At 39.7% G+C, this 16790-nt stretch overlaps 1 protein-coding gene across 1 annotated transcript in view; it reads right to left on the bottom strand.

The window, feature by feature from the left end:
* Positions 1-16790, bottom strand: part of Pkhd1 (PKHD1 ciliary IPT domain containing fibrocystin/polyductin) — a 419145-nt gene that overhangs the window by 34626 nt on the left and 367729 nt on the right. Inside the window, exon 60 of the mRNA XM_075978902.1 lies at positions 514-1531. Within this exon, the coding sequence (XP_075835017.1) occupies positions 514-1531 (1018 nt within the window). The remainder of the gene's footprint in view (positions 1-513; positions 1532-16790) is intronic.

Genomic DNA, 16790 nt, shown 5'->3' with positions numbered 1-16790 from the left:
AAAACCAAGAATAATTATGGTGTTGTTTTTGTCTATCAACAGAAAGAATACATGTGCTCTCATTGTTATAGTGGAAACTGTAATACAAACTATTAACTAATGAGCTTCCATATGGATAGTTACTCTACATAAAATTTTAAGTACCCTCTCTCAGAAATGAACCTTCTTCTGGTTAGCCAATATATGTGATAAGTTCTTGAAATCATATGCAAACCAGCAACAAAAATGTACTGAGCATGTTATATTTTTGCCAGAGCAGAATGGGAGGGGTTAGAGGGAGACTAGGTGGGAAGGGCTAGAAGAATAAAAGAGACAGAGGAGGTGATAAAACTCTATTTCACCTAAAATGTGTTTTTTTTAAATGTCAATAAATGAATTGATTGAATTTGTCTCTAATTAGGTGTGTAGCTTTGGCTTTTTAAAATTTGAATTCTAGTGAATTGTTTGCAGTTGATTGTAAAGAATACAGGCCCAAGAAATCACCCTTCATCAAGATGTTCTGATAGTGCTTACCTATAGCCTGTGACTCCCTCTGACTGAGTCACCAGTAGGGCCCCCACAGTCATTCCGAGAACATTTTCCAGGACTCCAGTCTGTTGAGCAGTGATAACTTGGTGAGCCAAATTCTGCAGCCTGTTGCTTGGTAAGGATGGAATAAATTCAGTGCTCCTTACATTTGGCAGATCACCTATTTCAATGACAATCACCTTTGAGAGAGTTTCCACGGAGGTTGTTGGTGTGATCTTATATGGCATCACTTCTGCCATGAGAGGTCTGCGTTGACCAGATCTGGTAGAAGAACCACCACAAGTTACAGTTGGGCAATTACGCTTTCGTTTTCCTCTACTGTTTGCAATGGCTTCTAAGGTCTCTTTGTTGCCAGGCATCTCAAGCTTGAATTTGATTTGGTTTGGGTCAATCTGTAAGAAGTGTGTTAGCCTTTCAAGCATCACTCTTTCCCAGCCTTTCTCTGGGACTGAAAATGTCACAGTGAAAGCCAAATGAATGGAAACAGTTGAGTGTATTTCAATAGGCGCCTCTCCTTGCAGGACAACATATAAGAGGTTATTCATGATGTCGAAGTAGTTGGCACCAGCAGACTCATCCAACAATGAAGACGCTGACTCTACTGGAGTAGGTGGAATAAATCTTTTTTCTAAGAAAACACGAGGGCTCTCAATCTCATTGTAGAACACAGCCAGAACTAGCTTGGAGGCACGTCTATTGCCAAGTAGAAAAAAGCGCAATAATGGAGGTATTTGCTCCACAAAGCATACTTTGGTGATTTGCCTGGTCGGTAAGATGGAATAGAAAGTAGACACAGAGGAAGTGCTAGAGCATAGGGTACTGTCTTTCACCCTGCTAAATGTGTCAACAAAGCCATTAGTAACAGATACAAGTGGGTATGACTTCGGAACTGTCCAAGGCACATCTACATTATGGAGAATAAGGATCACATGGTCAGTCTGCTTGCAGAAGAAGCCCTGGATCATTGCCCGGAATGTGCATTTCTGTTCTTCTCTGAAGATACCTGTGAAACAAAGCAAACAAATGAATAACATATGAGCGGCATCTAATGAGGATTCATAGTCCACTCTTCTCATCATTGTCTGTTATGCTGTCAAATACTTACTGACCATTTGACTATATTAGATATTGGGAACACAAAGAAATCTTAAGCAAAATATGAAAAGCTATAGGCATTAAAGAAAAGTCACCTGACATATTCAATGACAAATATCTTTTAAGATTAAAAACAAAAACAATGTTTAAATGAAAACAGATTTGACTATGTAAAATAATTGCATCAGGAACAATTGTGGGGGGGGGGCTTAAGGGAAAAGAAACTAAATTGCCATATTCTTATATGCACATATGACACAAAGTATCCAAAATGGCTTGGTGTTTCTTCCTATTATTAACAATCAGTTCTCCGTTACTTTTGAAGCCTTGACACTACCTGGTCCAAACTTCAGAACCCACATTAAGTGTTTGATGTCACATGACAGCCTCAATTCCTATGTCATTCATAAGTACTAGGTTGTGACCTATGCTTCTAAACCAACTATGGATCCCTATGACTCTCACTCTGGGTTAAACTTGATAGAGATGCTCATAAAAGATGCTCACAAAACTCAGAGCAATACATTATTTATCTATTTACTTATTGTAGAGGAAATTGTAAAAGAAAAAGAGACATGAAAAACCAGATTCAAGAAATGTACAGCAAAAAGTTTGTTTGAAAGGCAGATATTCCTATCCCCACTCCAGGTACACCTCCCACCACATTCTTCATCCACACAAAAGTTCTCTAAGTCTTGTTTCTTCAGAATGAAGGTGAGTTTTATGAACTCACTGGTCATCATTGGTTAATTCAGACATCCAACCATCTTCTCTCCCTGCTTGTTACAGGGTGGGATTATACGTTCCAAGCTTTTAGTCACATGATTTATTTCCCTATAAAGATCTTTCATATGACTAGTAGAAATCTAAGCATCTCAGAAACATGACAGTTGAAAATGATGTAAGATTCCATGCCACCTTAGCATGGCTACCATCAAGAAAACAAATGGGCAGGAGACTGTGGGTAGATAAGAACACTTAGTCACTGCTGGAGAGATTGCAAATTTGTGAGAACACTATGAAAATCATTATAAATGTTTCTTAAAAAAAATCAAAAAGTAGAATCCTGTGGTACAGCTGTACCATTATAAATACACTGAGAATTTAAAGTCTTACCATAGCTACGTCTACATGTTTATTTGTGTTTTGTTTACTGTAGCAAGGTAAAGTCAGCCTAGACATCTATCAACTCATGAATGGATGATGAAAATGGGTGGTGTACATGCACAGTGGAGTTTCATTCAGTGGTATAGAAAAATGAAATAACGGCATTTGTGGAAAAATTGATGGAGCAAGAAGAAATTACTATCATAAGCAAATAATTCCCAACCCTAAGAATTGGGAATACCACATGTTTTTTGTCATGCATGTATGTTAGCTTTTAATCTCGTATCTTATATGTGTGAGGTATGGGGCTAATGAAACTAGAAAGGGGATACAGGAGAGGAAAAGTATCTCACTTGGGGTGAAAGAGCATACCACAATGCATGTGACCTGAAAAAAGTAGGGGGGATGATGAGGGACCACAGGAGGGGCATTGTGTGTGTGTGGGGGGGAATCAGTAAAAGACCAATAAAAACAATTATGCATTGGATTCCACACTTAAATCTTTTACGTTGTATATTAATCTGAAAAATAATAATAAAAAGAAGACAGCAAGGACATTTATAACTTATTAAAGCTAGAAAACAAGAGATTATTTGACAAGAGAAATAAACAAAGTCCTACCTAGCTGTAAGCCTACAAACTGCAGCAATGCCTGAACCGCAAGGCATCTAGAATGGGGCATCATTGGCACAGCTGCCTCGCTTGACTTAAGGCTTGTTTAACAGGAGGGTATTTGTCTGGTTCTGTAAACAAAGCCAACTATCTATGACCAAAAAGATCATAGACTTCAGAGGAGAATCTACTATTGCCAGTTTCCTCAACCAAAACAATTTAACTGTTTGTAGAATCCTTTTCCTTGTACCCACAAGTGAGTTTAGCTCTCATTTCTCATCAAAGAAGATTTTTTTGGAACAGTTGGACACTGTTACAGAGCCCCAAACCTGGTCAAAACACAGAAGATGTGACTATGGGGTGCCCTGCCCCAACCAATACACCTGGAATGTAACACCTATAACTAAGGCTCAGGAAAATAAAAGACAAGCCAGCAGAAAGATTATAAAAACAAGAAGTCCAGGATGTCTGCCGTATTAATGTCCCTTACACAATGGCAGGGAAAATGTACTCATGACCTCTCAGCAATATGGTTACTTAAAATGACCCACGGAGAATGTATCTGTTGAGTCACTAGTTTCTTTCACTCATCAAGCTTCCAGTATTCAATCATGTGGTTCCACCTGGATGATTTTTATCTAATTCTAATCAGCTGCTCAAAGGTCTGCCTCCCAACACTATACCTGGGTTATTCTTATCCTACTGATACCTTGTGATGTGGGTTTTCCCTCTGTATGCTGTGATTACCATTAATTAATAAAGGAACTGTTTTGGGGCCTATAGCAGAACTATAGGGGAACAGAGCAAGGAGGGGAATACTAAACGGAATGCTGAGAGAAAGGAGGAGAAGTCAAAGAGAAGCCATGGACCCGCCACCAGAGACATATGTAGTGAAACTTTGCTGGTAGGCCACATCCTCATGGCTATGCACAGATTAATGGAGATGGGTTAAATTAAGATGTGAGAGTTAGCAAAAAAGAAGTTATAACAAATGGGCCAAGCAGTAATTTAAATAACATGGTTTCTTTGTGATTATTTTGGGGCTAAGCAGCCAGGAACCAACAAGCATACTTCCTTGCAATAACCTTGAAAGAAGGAATAAATTTCAACTTGATATTTGAAGTGTACAAATCATATTCAAAAAGAGTTTCACCAGACATTGTCTATTATAAGATATTTTTATCATACTTTCCTCACATCGACTTCTCTCCTCAAATGAAAACATTTCAATCTAACATAATTTCACTCAGTCTGCTTTTAATTAAGAGTCCTTTCTTTCCAAATCAAGGAGGTTCTATGCCATTATACCCAAAGATGAGTGCCTCATTCAACACTCATCAGAGAAGCTTCTTCTTTCAGTTGATGGGAATTAGCACAGAGACCCAAAACTGGACAATGACCAGAGGGAGAGATTTCAACAAAATGTGTTACCAAATTGATTCCCTCAAGACTCTGGGATCTATGAGGACGAGAAAGCAGAAAGGTTCTAAGAGCCAGATGTGATTGACTCTAAGGAAACTGCATCTTCCAGACACAACTGGACTGATACACATATGACTTCACAGAGATTGTGATGGCACAAAAATTGTTTTTTTTCTTTTTTTTAATTTATTTATTTATTAAGGATTTCTGCCTCCTCCCCGCAACCGCCTCCCATTTCCCTCCCCCTCCCCCGATCAAGTCACCCTCCCTCATCTGCTCGAAGAGCAATCAGGGTTCCCTGACCTGTGGGAAGCCCAAGGACCGCCCACCTCTATCCAGGTCTCCTAAGGTGAGCATCCAAACTGCCTAGGCTCCCCCAAAGCCAGTACGTGCAGTAGGATCAAAAACCCACTGCGATTGTTCTTGAGTTCTCAGTATTCCTCATTGTCCTCTATGTCCAGCTAGTCCGGATTTATCCCATGCTTTTTCAGACCCAGGCCAGCTGGCCTTGGTGAGTTCCCGATAGAACATCCCCATTGTCTCAGTGTGTGGGTGCACCCCTCGCGGTCCTGAGTTCCTTGCTCGTGCTCCGTCTCCTTCTGCTCCTGATTTGGACCTTGAGATTTCTGTCCGGTGCTCCTCTGTCTCTGTCTTCTTTCATCGCCTGATGAAGGTTAATATTCATGAGGATGCCTATGTGTTTGTCTTTGGGTTCACCTTCTTACTTAGCTTCTCTAGGAACAGGCACAAAATTGTTAATTCTAAATTTAAAATATTATTATTTATTTAAATGCAATTTATTCTTCTCTTTTCTCATTGATTTTCTTTGTAAATGCTTAAAAAAGTGTGCTTAATGAAAAATGTATTCAAAAATCCAAGAGATATTCTAATGAAAAAAGGTAAAATTTTTTATGGAAATATACAGATTGTGCCTCTATATTAAAAAGCTACACAATACTGCAATTATTTCAATTATTAAGTCTTTTTAAGATTAGCTTTTGTTTAAAAATAGTTCTATACAATATATTTTGATTATGTTCTTCCTGGTCCTCAAAGTCCTGCCAGGTCCTCATCACCTCCTTACCCACCCAACTCCCTTGTTCTCTTTCAAAATTAAAAAGTAAAGCAGAAACAAAAAGCCCACAGAAGAAATGTGAGATTCATTTGTTCTGGCCAAGTACTCCTGTTCACATGGCTTGCCCTGGAGTGTGGTTGTTGCACCCGATGATAGTCCATTGGAGAAAACTGATTTTCATTTTCCCAAAAAGTCAGTTTGCAAACAGCTCCTTGGCAGGGCTGGAATTTTGCCTCTGCCTCCCCTTCTCAGCGGTAGGACATTGCCTGGTTTGGAACTATGTGACTAGTAAAGTGTATTGGGAAGGAAAGCATACCCGATTACATAATTTTCAAAAATATGGTCAATAGGCTTCAAGAGAATTCCTGAAGATGATCTACATAAAGGCCTGTATGTAGAAGCATAGTAGTCAGGCAGTATAAAGAGATAAGCCACATACCCACAATGTATACTAGCCAGACCAGGTGGTTACATTTCTATCTGCACCAACCAGACATGTGGGAAAAAACAAACAAACAAACAAAAAAACCCTAAACATTCAGCAGTGCTTTATTAATAGGTTCCCATTTTACTTTTTATCCTGTTAGTATTCTTTTATTTTTCTTAACTTCCAATGTAGAAGCAATTGAAAAATCAAATATGTACCCCTAACGAATTACCTAGGATGATAGGCTGCTGAGCTTTTTTGGTAGAGATCATTTCATTTTGGTTTGGCTTATTTCAGGGAGTCTCTAATGAAGCCCCAGCGAACCTCTAATTCTCACTGATGATTCCTTATTTTTTCCACTAAAAACCATTCCACTGTACTGCCAGCCTGTAAGTCTTCATCAAACACAAAAGGTATGGGATGATTGCTTTGTACCAAGTTCAGAATGACTGGTCTTTGTTTATTGTCCTTTCGATACTCTTTGTTTAATCTTACAGCTGTCAAGGTTTGGAGTAAATTTCCTACTTTGATAAGAATCACACTTTGGTAAGTATGCTAGGATGGAGATGAAACAGTGGGTCAAATATTATGACCTCCTAGGATTGGAGAACGTTGCCTACTGTGTGAAAATAATACAGCAGTGAGATCAATGAGACAACCTCTGAGGAGCAGTGGTTACACAGAGGGATATTGCACACAGTATGGGAGCAACATAGATCAGGAAAGGAAACACGGTTTGTTTAGGTGTGACCTAAACAAACTAATTTTTTCACAGCCCAATAGAGACCTAATGGAGTAAAGGGGGAAAATGTGTTCCTCGGAGATAATTATTGCACTAGTTATAAGTTCGAGATTTCATACAGCTCAGGGAACACATTTTGAACAAAGGGAATAAGAAGTTACCAAGCTTTTGAGCATCTCAGGAAAGAGATGGAAGTTAGATAGGTAGATAGTGGTCTTGCACTGTGGCCAGAATGAGTGTTAATCAAAACACACTCCATTGTCATACTAACAGTTATGTGAAAATTACAAGCATTTGAAGTTCACAGAGCTTTGGTCAATGGAGTTCTCTGAGTTATTCAATGGATTTTAGTGGTAGCAAAGTGGTCAATCCATGCATCATAACACGTCATAGCATGGTAGCTGAGGAAAGCTTTAGATTCATAAATATCTGACAAAGAGTCCAAAAACCTATAAAAGCAGCATCAGGAAGGGGGCACAGTAGGATAAGTATTCAATGGCCCAGAACTTTGCTACATCTTAAAGTAGCCTTCACACCATAAATCTAATAGACCTTCTCTTCCTCTCTTCCTTCCTTCTTTCTTTCCTCTTTCCTTACCTTTCTACTGTAATCTCTCTGTCTTTTCAGTCTTCCCTGTTTCCCCTCCTTCCATTCTTCTATCCTTAGTCCCTTTTAAATTGTAAGTTTAATTATTTATAGTTCTTAGATAAAAAATTAAATCACAGTCATATTGACTGAACTACATTATTTAGAAATGAGGATGGGAACAATGACAGGGTAGGAAGAAGAAAAGAAAGGAGAAGGAGAAGGAGAGGAAGAGGAAGAGGAAGAAGAAGAAGAAGAAGAAGAAGAAGAAGAAGAAGAAGAAGAAGAAGAAGAAGAAGAAGAAGAAGAAGAAGAAGAAGAAGAAGAAGAAACTAGAATTTCTAAAACTTTTAGTTTTTATTTTGAACCTGATAAAATAAAATGATGCCTAAAGGACTCTCCAGAGAACAATTCTTAGACATAAAATTTTGTAATGTTGTGTACCACAGTGAGAAGTCACAAAACTTTGGGAGCTTTCTCTGCACAATTTCTTAATGAGCACATATGGGAAAATTCCTGATGTTGTCAAATCACATATTTGCAAAATCTCTTTTGCTTTTGTATATTATCATTTGTATCTTCAAATCAATATTCAAACATGATATGCTAGGAAAAGAAAATTATCACCACAGTCTTAACAAAAGACAATTGCCCAAATCTTATCAATAAATTATATTAATTGACCACCATTGTAGCCAAATGTAAACTCTTGCTATTCCTAAATTAGAAATTCTATTTTATAATTTAGTCATGACTAAGAGATGCACTGTTTTGCAAATATCCTGTCATTCAGTTTCCTGTGACATCTGTACAGTTAATCAATGCTAGTTTTTTCAGTTTGGTAAGAAGCAAAATTAATATTAATAATAACAACAAGAATAAGTTTTCAAGCAAAAACACGCAACACAGTAGCACTGAAGAGCAGTCAAACAGACACAGTTCTTAATTATAGCAGAGAATGCATGGTACTGCTTTTTAAAAGGCTACACACAGCAAACCGACCTCCTGGCTAAGCCCCCAGTGCTGATGGTGAGACCCCATGATCACCGTCTAGACTCATGTCTGAATAGGCTTCCATTGTTCCCTCGTACAGATGCTTTTCTCTCCTGCTTTTCTCGGTTGGAGAAGGCTAGTTTTGAATAATGATTATCTTCCTCACTTGTTTTTGCCTTTCCCTTTCCCACTTCACCAAATGGCCTCATCTGCCAGTCACAATTTTTGTGGTCTGCAATTCTGATCACTTTTAAATGAAACCCATGCTGGCTTTGGTAATCATAATGTCATTTACAATTTACCACTAAACACGTTTATTCAGTTAGTAGCACACGGGAGAAAGAGAACTCCATATGAACTCACCGTGAAAGGCCTAATCTGATTATTTCCTCATGAAAATCCAGGCAGGGGTGCTTGTAAGAGGGGCTGAGAGAAGAAGGGGAGAAAGCAAGGCCTGGCCACAGCTGACTTTGATAATCAATGGGAATGGATAAGTGATACAGCCTGGCAGGGCAGCCACCCAATCACCCCAGGGCATTCTTCTCGAAAAGGCAAGAGTGGACAGGTCATAATGAATGCTGAGTGACCAGTAAGCACTGGCTTGGCATATGCTATTGCACTCAGGGTGGACAAGCACAGTGACAAAATCCAGAAGCTCCACTTTAAGTGCGGGAAATTTGATTAAGCAGGTTGTATTTGTGTATGCACATGTGCACATGAGCGCTTGCTTTGTGTGTCTGTCACCTTCCTAAAATATCCTGTATATAAAACACACTCTGCCCTCTTTTTACCAGAGTAGAAGCCATAGACCTAACGCCAGGAGAAGAGAAAAGTTAATTGTGTCTGGTTTAGTAGGAGAAAGAACTCTATGGTGTGTGTGCGCACGCGTGTGTGTGTGTGTGTGTGTGTGTGTACAAGCACACACACACACTCTCTCTCTCTCTCTCTCTCTCTCTTTCTCTCTCTCTCTCTCAGGTTGCTTCCAGGGTTCTAACAAATATTAACTTTGTGTCAATATTTGTCCTTCCTGTCGTGAAATGAGGATTTTCCACCTCATTTCACGTTTGAAAAGAAAATATGCCAAAGGGGTCATCTCTGCTAGAGAAAAAAATTAACAGAAAAGAAAAAACAAAGAAATAACTTCTATCTTTTATTTAGAAAAATGGATCAGAAGAAATGGGGAAAAAAGTAGTTCTAAAATAAATGCTTTGACTCAAAGGCACGCAGAATCCTTCCATCTTGCCATTTCAACAAAAGAGAAAAATTTATATGTTTAAAATAGAATGAAATACATCAACATTAATGATATTTTCCTCGAGGTTAACACCACCATTTCCCTCAACAATATTTTTAGCCATCCTGTGATATATTTCACAAAGCACCATAAACTATAGGCGATCTTGACATAAACAAAATAAATAATCACTCACTTGTTTTCAAGAAATGAAAACGAATAATTTACAATTCTCTTCTGCCTAACGATATTCATACCTCATCATTTCCAATTTAACAAATATAAACGGGCACAGGTAAGATAAGTGAGGACAGGTTCAGTGTCTCCCCAATTATGGCTGTTGCTTATCCTTGAACTACAAAGAGTGACATTCCAAAATCTCAAAACTGTGCTTCTCAAGACCAAAGAAAGCAATAGAAATATTCAAAAGGATTGTTAAAGAAAACATGTTTTGCTTATTTTAGATAGAGTAAATAAAATCGTTTTTTGTTTTAAAATGGAGAAATGTTAACTAATATTATTTTTTAAAACTTTGAAAGTAATGATTATGTGTTGGGATTATTTGGCAAAGGCAAGTTGAGAGTGTTCTAACAATGCAATATATTCGATATCTAAATGAACTATAACTTTGCTAATATAAAGCTTAGAATTTGAGGTCTTTAAGTTCTGCTGAGTGATTATACCATGTCATTTGCAGTAATTATAAAGGGAACACATATAATTGTTCATATATTGATACATACTACAATTTTAATAAGTAATCTATATTACTTATTAATAATAATAAGAGTGGTAATTGTGAATTCAAAATATTTATCAGTGTAAAATTTTGAGAAACTGTGTCATTGGACATAAAAGTTGCATCATTTATTTGGTGCTGAGTCCTGGAATGTCAAAAAATAGTGAATTTCTGGGTTGACATTTACAATTAGCTAAAGAGTGTCACTTGGGAGCAAAGGTGACTACGTAAGACACCATTTGCAACAAAGAAGACCAGTCGAACAGTTGCCGCATTATGGCTTCCAATGGCTGTGGGATATGAGACAGGCAGGTGGGAAGACGGCCCGCAGGGGAAGACAAGCATGGTAGTGAAGCAGATCAGTGTGGAGAAGGGCAGCAGGTGTGCCAGGAGTTGCTCCTCACCGCCTCTCCCACACTGCCATGAGCAGTCTCACTGGTGGTTTGGGACTGCTCCTTATTGTCAGTGGGGACACCTTCCCAAAGGAGTTAGAAACAGACAACCACAGAGACCTCAAAGCGCACAATGCAAGCTTGCTTTGCAGGACCTCTGTATCATGTTATCTTGGTGGGTGTTTCACAGTAATTTTTTTAATCTTTAATAGCTGTGATTTTTGAGAAAAATAATGAATGGTAAAGGGTAGAATAAGGAATGGAATGACCGGAAAGGGGTGAGGTGGGGGTGGGGGTGACGTATGGATCCAACAGTTCTTTCTTCTGAGCCAGCCATTTTTAATGTTTTTGGTATCTTTTTTTGATAAGAGAGCATTCAAATGAAACCCAGAGACTATTTCATTTTATATTTTCGTACTGTTGAAATCTCATTAGTTGTACACTACTTGAAATAAAAAGTGGCTTAGTATTTTGGGGGGAGGATTTGGGGAATAAAATTTCACCTACAAACCTCAATGGCTATGGTCCCAATTATGGAATCTATTATTTGAATACTACATTAGAAACATCCCAGGCAAATGTGGGCTCAGGAAGTAAGCCCTGTGAGAGATCAGGTTTAGCACTGACTGCATCCTGCCTTCTCCACTTTGAAGCCCTGGAGAGGCTCCTCATCCTCCTTCTGACTCAGTTGTCCCACATGTATAGGGATTAACAGCTGCACACAATCCATGGATTGATGCACACTCTAAAGTGAGATAATATATGTTCAGACTCCAAAATGAGCACCTGCCAAGAAATCCACGCTCTTACGTTCTTCGTAACCGCAAGAGAAGCATCCTTTAAACAACTTCGGTTTGTCCCTCAGCTCAAACTAATACTCACCTTGTGGTAAGTGTTGAAATTATTCATTCCCATGAACAGAGGGGAAAGAGACAAATTGCAGGCAAAGCGAATCCCTGAAACCTTGCCCCAATGATGTCTATTTTTAGAAAACGTAGATAATGGAAATCCCATACATTCCCAGAAATGTGTGTGCTCGTGGGTTCAAGTCGAAAATCTGTTTTGCACCATTGAAGAAAACAACCCCACCCTGAAAATTCAGGATAATGTTTACTTCCATCCAAACTCCCCATTCCTTTGGTCCCACTGCACCTCATCTCTCTCCTCTTCTCCTCTCCTCTCTTCCTTTGCTAGCGAGCCCTGTTTGCTGCCTTTAAACACAGCAGTGTTCAGAGCTTAGTTTAAAGCGAAGGACAACCGACATCCTTCTTTACAAGTGCAGCTCCTGGCACCCTCTTTCCTCAGAATGATAAAGTTGCCCCCTCTCCAGCCCCCTTTTTGAAGCAGCCACAGTCATTCTGCTGAATGCCAAAACCGAAATGAATGGGACAGTGCTGTGGCCTGCTCCGAGCCGTGGCTATAATGAGATTTGAATGGGAAGCCCCGGACACAATAAATCTGCGCCATATGTGACCATTTCCTGTGTCAGTTCCTTTCTTGTAACCAGTGGAGACTTTTTTTCCCCCTCTCCTGACCCCACACCATGTCTCTGAAATCTTTCATGGCTGCTTATGGGCCTCGGGCTCTTTACAGCAGTTGTATAAATAAATGAATTTGACAGCAAACATCATAACAGTTAGCCGTAATGTGTGTTCGCCAGAAGTGCCTATACTACCCACTGGAGAAATGGCAGAGGAAACAGCTTGTTTTGTTACCTAAACAAAAGTAGTTTCATTTGACAAGTGGTGAAAGAATTAGTCAAATTAACTTGAAATCCACCGGGACTAGTTTTGCCAACTTGCCCTGCCAGAGAAAACTTTCCCAGCGTCTCAGTGCCTGTGACACACACGAGATAAATTCCCTCCTCTTGTTCTGACATAAAAATGTAGGCTGGGGCTACCAAGCCCTTGGCTGGTACATGTTAATCTATATGCGAATGTTGAATGTCAGGTATGGGGTCTTAGCTCTAGCAAAAGGTCGCTAAGGCAGCTATGGCAGAGAAGCCACACGTAATGGCTGGGGAGAAAGGGTGAGGTGGCTACTGTGACAGTTTACTTGCTCCATAGAGATAGTAAACCAACACCTCCAAACACTTCCTTCCTTTTCTTATCATGCCTTTGTTCGAGAACAAACTCACAACACCCACACCTAATAGTTGCTCCAAGAAGCCAGGATTTTCCCAACATCATCACAGTCGGCATAAAACGAGATCTTTCCATATTTGATGAATTTGAACCCATTTCAACAAATATAACAATAGCCCAGTTTTTCAGTCCTATGGGCTAGTCATCTAAAAGACCTCAACTATCTGCACCAGCTTGGATGGCATCTGTATGCTGGGAGTGTGACACACACTGGGATTACACTCCACCCCAGGTTATATGATATTGAGCAAGTTGCTGTGTTCAAGTTCTGACTCAGTTCCTCAATTCTCTGGGACCACACTCAAGCGAGTTTCCCTCAGTGCACCTCTCTTTCCTCCTTGTTAACTAGGAAGTTTAACAGTATGGCACAATCTCAGTCTGGTTTTCGTTGCTGTAGGTTACGAATAACAACATCTCAAACTGGGGCCTTTATAAAGAACAGTTTTATTTAGCCCACAATGCTCCAGACCAGACATATAAGACTGAGCAGCAACATGGGTTTGCTCTTAGACTGTGATGTCTGTCTCGTAAGTGGAAACACGGAAGGACCATTGGGCTCATACAAAGAGGGGACAAGCAGGGGCCACACATGTTCAGGAGAACCTACCCACTGTTTCAGGGCCACAAATCCCTTTACGGGGGGGGGGGGGGTGCAGAACTCTCGTGGCCCAAGCACCTCTTCTCCACCCCCATATCATTACATTGGAAGTTAAATAGCAAAATGAATATTGAAAAGACAGACCACACTAAACCACAGCAGATATAAAGCTTATAATATGGTTATAACAATTAAATGTATTTTTAAAGTTCAGAGATGTAGCCGACGCGTATTATTTGTTTTTTGTTAGGCCAAACATGGAAACCTGAAAGTCAGTCTCCTTAGCAACAATACCATCCTTTTATGTGACAGCTTAATATGATCAGAAACATTTTAGAAATAAAGTAGAAAATTCGAGGACAAAAATCATAATAATCACTCTATTCAAGCTGATGGCTATTGATTTCAATGACAATTTACTTACAATACAAATATCACATAGACCCCACAAGTATTTTTATGTAAAAAAAGTATTTCTACTCTGCAATGGTGAATCAATCACTGTCTATAGAACTCCCCTAATGGTGGGCAGCAAATTCAGGGTGGGAGATCTGGCATGCTTGCTGCTAAGCCCAATGGCCTGAGTTTGATCCCAGAAACTCACTCCTCTGAACCCCACGTGTGCACTGTGGCACATGCAAATGAACCCCTACATACACACCATAAATAAATGCAGTGCAAATGGATTGTAACTTAGCAGGTAGACATAAGAATAAATGCAAGTAGGTATTTCAGTATACAGTGTTCCTACTACCTGCACAATGTTTTAGTGTCTTCATTTTTAACAACCCGACAGATCTACTGGTTTATGATTTCTTCACATCTAGTCAAACTGTGGAGAAAAGTCAGAACGAGTGATGCATTCAACGGCATAAAAATAAATGGACTATTCAAGTTTTCTTCTTAAAGCAATGCCAATAAAACTGGAAAGTGATAACTGAAAGTAATGAACCCTGTGGCTCCAGAAAAATGACAAACATGAAGGAGTCAAAACAAATACTCTGTCCGAAACAGGCTGTTTGAGAACTGGGAGGTAAACGGTATTCTTCTAGGTAAAGTGGGCTTCAGTACAACTCCGCTTATGATCGAATCAACTGAAAGCCCTGGCTTATCACTGTGCCCCGTGCACAGACAGAATCCTGCAGCAACTTCTCAGGAGTTAGTCTGTACGAAAACGACTTTTTGTGGGAGGCAATCTGTTGTAAAATGTCAACTGATAAACGGCTGTGTGCAAATCCTTTCCCAAGATGTGCTTCTGAACACCTTTGCTGACTCAATTTAGGGTTTCTACATATGAAGATTTATGAATGACTCCAGATCCTGGGGCCAGAGGGCCACCAACACTGAATAAACACGGCGTTGAGTAGCACCTCTTTGATTGGCAGCCATGGCTTCTGACTTTTAATTAGCAAGTGCACACTGTCACCTTGTAAAGTCTGTTTTTCTCCGTTAAAGGGAAACACACAAGGTGACCGAGAAACTTTATAAGACCAGGATCCTTAACCAGGCTCTGTATATCTGTGTATATGTGTCCAGGGTGAGGGAACACTTTCAAGCTGTTTCAGTATTTTCTGGGTACCTATGAAAGCACATATGAGCCTAGTTGTAGCTCAGGAAGTGCGAGGCTCGGATATCTCTTCTTAAGGGTAGACGGAGTCATTAATTAGTCCTTAACCATAGAGCAGAGGGAATGAAGGTTCCTTTGGGGCCATATAATTTAATTGAAGGAGTTGGCAAACCACAGGCTACAAGCCAAGTCTGGCTCATTGACGAATGCTCTAACGGGCTTTTCCTCTGAGCATAGCCACGGTCATTTGCTGGTGTCTTATCTGTGGTTGCTTTCACCTTGAGAGCAGGGAGTGATTTCAAAAGAAACCATGTGGTCTAAAGCATGGAAATATTTAGTGTGTTCATGCTTGGTGTTCATGCCAGTGTATGTTCTGAGCTCTGAGCCTGTCTCTGAGACAGTGACCAGTTGAAGTAGAAGATAGAATTTAATCCCTCAGCCTGGATACCGGCCAAGCACACTGTGACCAAAAACACAAACAGGAAAAAAAAAACCGTTGCTATTTAAGGGCACTGAAATATGTGGATTGATATGCATCCTAGCCTAGCTGGATGGAAGTTAGCATATGCATGTGCTAAATACAGATGATTCTTTTTCTCTGAACATACCCACTGCATCCTGCTTCAAGAATAGGAAAAAAAGAACATGGGGACCCTTTGTCTTCATTCCATTTAGCTTGAGCTCAGGATACAAGTGGGTTCTTAGAGACATGGTCTAGAACTTTTCCTTCAATAAGCACAAATAGCCCTGGTAGATGTCATCCCAGCATCTGCTTCATCTAGTGTCTGGGGACAAACTTCTCTGGCAAAGCACGATAGGAAGACACGTTCCATGCACCACTGCAAATGTGCTATCTAGTTATGCAGAAGAAATTTCCTTGGTGTGGTACTCACAAAATAATTACTGACATAACTAGAGGAAGATGTGTTCATAAGCCCAGGACTGACATGCTCAAATCTTTTATTAGTTCTTATATTCAGGCATTAACAGTTTTAAAGTGGGTGAACCATGCATATAACTGGCTGTTCTTGCTCTTTTTTTTTTTTCCTCTGAAGACAGATCTTCACTTTTGAAAGTAAAACAAACAAGTTTGCTTCTTAGAAGGAATAACCATGGCCTTTCAGCTTCACAGATGGGCAAGCTGAGCTAACAGGCTGCCACTTCAGTTCTTTGGTAACCATAGAGATAGAAAGCATGGCGGCATCGAACTCTGTGTCCCTGGACTCAGCTGGAGGAAGGCTGAGCCAGGGAGAATCTTTCCCAGCAAAGTGTTTTGGTCTGATAAACAGAAATATATTCGAGATATGAATTCCAATTTAATTTTTTCCTACTTTTTGTGAGATTTGAGTAGTGACAGGCTACAAATCACTTCATTTTCTTTGTTATAGATGCAAAGGTATACATCTTGACATTTACATAATGCAGGAAAACCATATAAAAATGAATACACAGGGGTCCAGGAGACAGAGGATGGGTTGGGCTGAAAGGAAAGGAGTCACCTGAGCATCTAGTGTTGAGAAATGGAAGTCA

The sequence above is a fragment of the Microtus pennsylvanicus genome, chromosome 7 (assembly GCF_037038515.1).
Source record: "Microtus pennsylvanicus isolate mMicPen1 chromosome 7, mMicPen1.hap1, whole genome shotgun sequence".
Lineage (NCBI taxonomy): Eukaryota > Metazoa > Chordata > Mammalia > Rodentia > Cricetidae > Microtus > Microtus pennsylvanicus.
Note: the sequence above shows the minus strand (reverse complement) of the source record. Positions and strands in the feature narration are given on the sequence as shown.